This window comes from Somniosus microcephalus, chromosome 12 (assembly GCF_052327205.1).
Source record: "Somniosus microcephalus isolate GS21.2 chromosome 12, FLI_Smic_1.0, whole genome shotgun sequence".
Lineage (NCBI taxonomy): Eukaryota > Metazoa > Chordata > Chondrichthyes > Squaliformes > Somniosidae > Somniosus > Somniosus microcephalus.
In genome coordinates this window covers 122,323,369-122,331,161 of record NC_140998.1, presented here as the reverse complement: position 1 = coordinate 122,331,161, position 7,793 = coordinate 122,323,369, and the positions used below count along the sequence as shown (strand labels likewise).

Sequence of the window (7,793 nt, the reverse complement as noted above, 5' to 3'; positions counted from 1 at the left end):
AATCAAGTACATTTCTACTATTGTTGATCACACTCCCATAAACGTTTGGGAGCAATCACTGCCAATGAATTGTGCATGACATTTAGAAGACTAAAAAGAGGGGGAAAAAGTGCACACCTTTTTGGTATGGCATGTACTAGTGAGGGAGCTGTATCAACATTTTTTAATATTCTTGATAGTTGAATAGTTTTATTGCTCTAACATTGTTAGTTACAGTGCATTAACTGAAAATAAACCAAACCAGTCAGCCCCAGGTAATTGAAATTTCTATGAAGCGGCCAGGCATCTTAAGGGTTAAAAACATTGCTACTATTATAAATAAAATTTTGAAAGTTGAATTCTCCACATACAATTTTCAGTTGTGCAATTAAGTCAATGTGGAGGAAATGTTTTGTTTTTCTACTAGATGTCTTTAATGTGTTTTGTAAATATTTATGGCTAATTTTTCCACCCATTCAATAAGCCCTATATGTTATATAGTATAAGTATATATTACATATTACAAATGGTAGGTAGGTCTCAGGAACAACAGCAGAAAATGCTGGAAACACTCAGCAGGTCAGGCAGCATCGTGGAGAGAGAAACAGAGTTAACGTTTCAGGTCGATGGCCTTTCGTCAGGACCCTGCTCAGGATTCTGTGCAGTACCACTTATGCCTGTAGATGGCACTGTGACAGGTAATTTCAATGATAAGCATGTAATGGGCCGAATTTTGTGGTAGAAATAATAGTGAGGCTAACAGCACCATTATTAACGTGAGAATCAGACAGCAACTTCCGGCGACCGGACATGCGCAGTTAAACGCGGAAATCAGGAAGTTGCTGTCCAAGATGCTCTGCTCCTCAAGAAGCTGCGCGATAATGGTATCTCGCTGAGAGACTCTGCACTGAAGTACATGGAGCGGCGTGAAGTTGCTGTACTTACCTGATATATATATACACACTAAATTCGCCAGAAAAAGTTAGGGCTTGTCCATTCCAGTGACCCTTTTAAAGGAGTGGTAAATCTTAATTACTGTCAAATAACACCTCTGGCACTGAAAATTAACTTTTACAAGTGTGGATTCTCATTCCTTCAGATTTTAATTATTGTTGGAGATTTTTAAAAAATTTAAACAAAACTTTTTTAACTTTTTCTTTCCGACTTTTATCTATCTCTCTCTTAATCCAATCTTTCTTTCCCTTTTTTGCTTATTGTACCTAATTTGACTTGAATTAAATATGCTGACGGACACTTCCTGGTTCAAACTCTGCACTGTTCTTTAACGATTCTTCAATCTGAATGGTCGGAGATACATATTTGTTTGCCATGTTCACACAGTCAGATGCCCTGTAGAGGGCACTGCTTTTTTGACAGTTGACTGATAGTAACTTGCAATGCAAAGGCCGTAGAAAGTCTATGGGCAGGTGCAAGTGTAACAGACAACTGCCACCGTTCGTTCACTGCCCCATGTTGCAGGCCAAAGCCTAATCTCCAGCTCCGGACTCTACCCTACAATTGTTTGTTGTGAAAGGTGAGCTATCTTCATTATGCATATAAATCTAAAAGGACTACGTTGTACTCAAACACACCCTTATTGCACACTGACCTCAGTGAGAGAGAGACACTCCCAGTCAGAAGTAAGCAATGTTGAACCCCTAACTCTAAATGCTTCCAGCATGTGGTGGTCACTTAGTGTTACAGTGAGCCTCGACCTTTGGCCCCTCCTTCAAAAAGCACCCTTGAAAACCCCACACAGCTTAGGGAGTCCCACACCCCCTCCCTGAAGTGGTTTAGTGCCTGTAAATCCCACCCATTAAACTTTTTCCCCTCACCTGTGTCCATTTTATCTCCTCCCCACCCTGCCACGGAACATCAAAAATCCCATTTGTTAATTACCTCTCCCTCTCCCTCCTTTGCCCCCTCCCCCAGCAGCAAAATGTTCATGAACGGTAATACCCATCTGCCCCCAGTACCAGAAATCTGCCCAGGTGGCAATAATCCCCACCAGCCAACAGAAAAATTAACCTGGACATCAAATAACCCCTTCCCACACATGGCAGCAAATCTAAGCTGAAGATACTGAAACCCAAGTGGAAAGTGAAACCCTGCGTTATTGATTAGGGAATGTGAGCCAATAGAATGGAGCTGCAAATTAGGCCCTGTGGTAGTGAACCCCCAACAAAAGGAAATGTCCAGGTTGAGCCAGAACCCACACCAAGCCCCCCATTACTGAGAAAATGCAGCTTTGCGGGAGGGAAGGCTAGCTTACCATCACCACCCCCTTCCAACTGCGAGAGTTAACCACCCTGCACCCTCTCCTTCAGCTATGCTAACTTCACTGCCTTTGCTCCACATTCCCTTCTTCCCTCCCCATCCTTCTCACATCTCGCTGTCCAGCTTTCCAAATGCCTTTTCTCTCCCCCTCCCTCTCCGTAGGCTGTATGTTTTAAACAGTCTTGATTTCCTTCCAAGCAATTTAATTAGAATATCAATCATTCATTGCATATTCACATGGCTGGATCTAACATTAAGGGATATTGATAATGGCCCCAACTATTTGAGAAGATTCAATTGGTACTTTACATATGAAATGAGTAGTTTATTATCCTTGACAGTGATTATTTTATTCAACCTTATAGGATGACAGGATTGAAAATATATATTTGACCCTTTGCAGATGATGTGTAGTATTAGTCTGCTAACTGTAAAGGTGTCAGTGGTAGCAATCTCGCCTCTGTGTAAGAAGGTCGTGGGTTCGAGCCCCACTCCAGAGACTTGAGCACAAAATTCATGCTGACACTCCAGTGCAGTACTGAGGGAGTGCTGCATTGTCAGTAGGTACCGTCTTTCGGATAAGTAATTGAACCAAGGCTCTGTCTACCCTCTCAGGTGGATGTAAAAGATCCCACGGCAATATTCAAAGAAGAGCAGGGAAGTTCTCCCCGGCGTCCTGGCTAATATTTATCCCTTAACCAATATCACAAAAAAACAGATTATCTGGTCATTATCACATTGCTGTTTGTGGGATCTTGCTGTTTGCAAATTGGCTGCCGTGTTTCCTACATTACATCAGTGACTACATTTCAAAAGTACTTCATTGGCTGTAAAGCACTTTGGGAAGGCCTGAGGTCACGAAAGGCGCTATATAAATGCAAGTTCTTTCTTAAATATAGTTCAAAGTGCTTAGATAAGAACATTTATTGAAATCCTACAAACTTGTCATGTTGGAATTTGATAACTGATTGCACCTTGGGTGATAAGAACTAATTGCACATTGGACTGAAATGTCAGCATCTGCCAAAGTACAGAGATATAGCACCAGGAACTGCAAGTACTGACGTGTTTCTTCACACATTTTCTTTCTGCTAACCTGCAATTTGTTTGTATTATACCAACTGCATTTACTTATTATTGAAAGGTAAGGTACAAGCTATAGTGCATTTGTACAGGTTCCTATTGGAATGATTATTTTGTTAGAGCTCTATAAAGAGATGGACTTTAAGATAATCTGTGTCCTACTTAATACTGTAGTTACTTAGACATAGAACGTAACTACTAGCAGAAGTATGACCTATAAAAGTATTTGTATCTGGGATGGTTAAACATATACTGCTCTATAATTTTTTTTGCTTTTAAGTGCAATAATTAATTAGTTCAATGCGTACCAGTTGAAATCTCAGAATAAAAGAGTGAAGAATTATGCCTTATTGTTTATAGTCATCTCTACCTCTTACCTACTTTTACCAAATGGGTAGGTTGGTTTCACACTGTTGATTTCTCTAAAATCGCTGCTAATTTCTCTACAATCGATGCCAGAAAATGTTCATGACCAGCTAATGGTTTTTACACTGTATCAAGGTGATTGATTTTTGTCCTCCCAAGGTTGATATGGTGCTCCATGAAGCACTTCACATAGCAACTCTAGCCAAAACTGAAGAAACTCATCAGAACTCTAGCAGTCAAATTAGAGTGACAGGTATTCCTGGACTCCACTTGTAACCATCTGGTGGTGAAACCAAAGCTGTTACCACTCGCCTGTCAGACTGCTCTAACTCAAAGTGAAAATCTAGCTTGGAAAAACCCCAGCATGAATAGGAAAGCCTTTAATCTGCCTTTAAGTAGTATTTTTGACACACAACTTCTGATTTTTTTTTTGCAGTTTAATTTTCCTGACATTCAAACACAACAGCAGTAATGAATTTATGGGGCTTTTTCACCTTTACTCTACTTATGTCGCTGAAGTGTACCATTTTGACAAGTGCTGAACTAGTACTGGAAAATGCACAGCTTCTATCTTCAAAAGATTATGCTCATATCATCAATATGAAACAAGAAGGTGGTAAGTTTGAATTAACTTCCAGTTCAAAGTATTGTGCATATTCTTGTGAGTCAATAATGACAATCGGAGAAGTGGCTATACTAATCATCTTTGGCATTCTTATCACAGTAGAATATGTTGTGACAACAATATACAGTGCTAATGCTGGAATACCAGTTCAGGCTTATTATTAACATTTTATTTTATCACTGAAATAAGCCTATAAAAATTGCCCAACAGAAAAATCAAGTACTGAGTATATATGAATTATTTGTCTGACCTTAAGTTGCACAATAATCTGTTAACACTTTTCCTTTTCTTTGTTTCTAATGAGTTTTTGCAAAAGATGCAAAGAAGTGAAATTCCTAAGATGGTTGTAAAGTTGTTTTAATTGTTGCCTTTGTGCTGTGCAGGTTTTCAGAGTGACTGTTATGAGATTTTTCAGCAGTCAGATGGTAAAGCTAAAGATGGCCTTTACATCATTCAACTAATGAAGGATCTTATAGTTGTCTATTGTGACATGCAGAGTGCAGAAGGTGGCTGGACGGTGATCCAGCACATCACTGTTAATAGCTCCTTGGATTTTGACAGAACTTGGCAGGACTACAAGCAAGGATTTGGTTTGGTTAATGATGATCATTGGCTGGGCAACGAGTTCATGCACAGACTTACGAGCAAGCCAAGTGCATACAAGTTGGGAATAAAACTAATTGATGTGAATGGAGAGATGAAGTGGGGAGAATATGACCCATTCCGCATTGAAGGTGAAGAATCCAGATACAAAATCAGACTTGGCCTTTATCAAGGAACAGCAGCTGATGCTCTGACACAAGATACTGAAGCTTATGTCCATGACAACCAAAAATTCACCACAAAAGATAGTGATAATGACAATTATTTTCAGAACTGTGCTAAACTAGAGCTGAATGGTATCCCAGGTGGAGGCTGGTGGTACAATGCCTGTGCTGGAGCCAACCTGAACAGAAGAAATGTTGTGTACTGGCAGAATGATTGCAATAAAGATAACCTGTGCAAGTATGCATGGATGATGGTAAAACCTAATAACAAGCCAGGCAAAGGTAGCAATAGCCCACGTGATGAGTTATAATTGTGGCACAGAAAACAGAACTGCAAATTAATCCAATTCATGTTTTAAAATGCCATGTTTTCCTTAAGTAGATCTTGCATTTAAGCATAATCAGGCCTTACTTACTACAAGGGTGATAACGAGAACACATCTAGTGTAGTTGAACAGATAACTTTTGTTACACCACTTGGTACTGCGTGTATCAACTAATTTTCATTGGAAAAAAATTGTTAAATTATATTGATGACGTGATTGAGATTGGATGGTTCAGTGGTTTTGAACACAATCATTTCACTTTTGGGATCTGGGTTCATATCCAATCCAGATGGAGGGACAAAATCCTTCGCATGTTGGCTGTACGGGCCTGAAATTAAATTACATTTGCAGTGTTTTTCAAAGAGGCCAAGAGGCTGTCTAATGCCCAAACTGAAATCTCAAGGGGAGTGTGTTGAGATTGACTTTGGGATTAGGGCATATTATTGAGCAGAGTGAACTTTACCTCCAGCTGAACAGAGAGTACATGATGCTGATGCTAGGTTGAAAAAGAAAATGTCTCTTGTCAATGAGTACAAAATTCACCAGCGCACAAAAATTAAAAAATTGTGGAACCCAAATGAAAGCACTGATTGTGAAACCCACTGACCATGCCAGTTATAGATAAAGCAAACTAAAATAAGCAAACCTGAGCTGCTTCAAAAAGGGCTATATGCTCTTACAAGGGTCTTTTGTCCTATTTTCAGAAATTGATTCTCCTCAATTGTACAATCTGTAACTCTTTACTCTAATTAATACTTTTGCTAGGCAAGCATCCATTTATCGAACACAGAAATATTGATGAAGAATTGAGTTCAAAAACAATTAGATTTTTAATAAGTTTCTTTAAAAATGAAGAATTACTGTGGCTATAATAAATGTATGCTTCATGAGTTGACCATTTGTTTCATTATCCAAATCGTCCCTCAAATGGGAAACCTATTAATATCACTACCCTGCAATGGATCAACATTTACAGTCCGTCTATTAAAAAAAGTGTCCACCATTCTATTGTATTACACCTAAACGTGGTGCTGTGAGGATTATGTTGTATGACTCATTAAGTACAGTGAAAATGAATTGACATTACGTGACTGCCCCATTGTACTGACAACGTGTAAGGATCTTATGGACTTCTTTGACACTAAGATTGAGACCATCTGTTCAGCTACCATTTTTGCTTCCCCTCTCCCCATCCCTATGCCCACCAAGCCAAACGTGCCTCCAGGCCCTTCCCTACTCTAGCCCCGAACCCCCTTCACTCTCTAATTTCTCTTCCATCTTCCTCCATACCTTCTCCAAGCTCATTTCATCTACCGCCAGCTCCCTTGGCCCCATTCCCACTAAACTGCTGATTATCCAACTTCCCTTCTTGGACCCCAAGCTAGCTGAAATTGGAAATGGTTCCCTCTCCTCAGGAATCGTGCCCCCTCCCTTTCAACCATTCCTCAAAAAAAAATCCTCAACCCTCTGTCCTGGCAAAATATCACCCCATCTCCAACCTCCCTTTCCTCTCCAAATACCAAGCTTAGTGTAGGTGACTGATGTGGATAAAAGCACTGGTACAGGCTTGACGAGCTGAGTAGCCAGTTTCTGTGCTGTAAGATTCTATGGGGATAAAATTCAATTGTGGCTGGGGCATAAAAAGGGAGGTAGTGGATTATAAATCACACTCTGCTGCTCATCTGGGCATCTCACAGACTTTCTCAAGGATATGGGGGACTTAGCAGCTCAGCACACTTTTTCTGACATCTAACTCTCCTATGCAGTGTCAGCTGTGGCTCAGTTGGTAGCACACTCGCTTTTTGAGTCAGAAGGTTGTGGGTTCAAGTCCCACTCCAGGGACTTGAGCACGTAAAGCTAGCCTGACACTCCAGTGCAGTGCTGAGGGAGTGCTGTACTGTCAGAGGTGCTGTCTTTCGGATGAGACGTTAAACCGAGGCCCCGTCTGCTCTCTCAGGTAGACGTAAAAGATCCCATGGCACTATTTCAAAGAAGAGTATTTATCCCTCAACCAAAAAAACAGATTATCTGGTCATTATCATAGAGTCATAGAGTTATACAGCACAGAAAGAGGCCCTTCAGCCCATTGCGTCCGCGCCAGCCATCAAGCCCTGTCTAATCTAATCCCATTTTCCAGCATTTGGTCCGTAGCCTTGTATGCTATGGCATTTCAAGTGCTCATCCAAATGCTTCTTGAATGTTGTGAGGGTTCCTGCCTCTACCACCCTTTCAGGCAGTGAGTTCCAGATTCCAACCACCCTCTGGGTGAAAAAGTTTTTCCTCAAATCCCCTCTAAACCTCCTGCCCCTTACCTTGAATCAATGCCCCCTTGTTATTGACCCCTCTACTGAGGGGAAAAGTTCCTTTCTA

The 7,793-nt window shown here is 40.6% G+C and overlaps 1 protein-coding gene across 2 annotated transcripts; it reads left to right on the top strand.

Annotated features, from left to right (window-relative positions):
* The first annotated feature begins 356 nt into the window (after positions 1–356).
* Positions 357–6,316, top strand: LOC147109497 (fibrinogen-like protein 1-like protein). 2 transcript variants are annotated; one of them, XM_086003500.1, is made up of 3 exons: positions 357–1,513; positions 4,142–4,321; positions 4,714–6,316. In XM_086003500.1, exons 2-3 carry the CDS (start codon positions 4,177–4,179, stop codon positions 5,406–5,408), a joined length of 840 nt encoding a protein of 279 aa, XP_085859626.1. In that variant the 5' UTR covers positions 357–1,513; positions 4,142–4,176; the 3' UTR covers positions 5,409–6,316. The 2 variants fall into 2 exon arrangements, with proteins under 2 accessions (XP_085859626.1, XP_085859625.1); XM_086003499.1 differs by lacking the exon at positions 357–1,513 and adding an exon at positions 1,534–3,400.
* Positions 6,317–7,793: the final 1,477 nt, after the last annotated feature.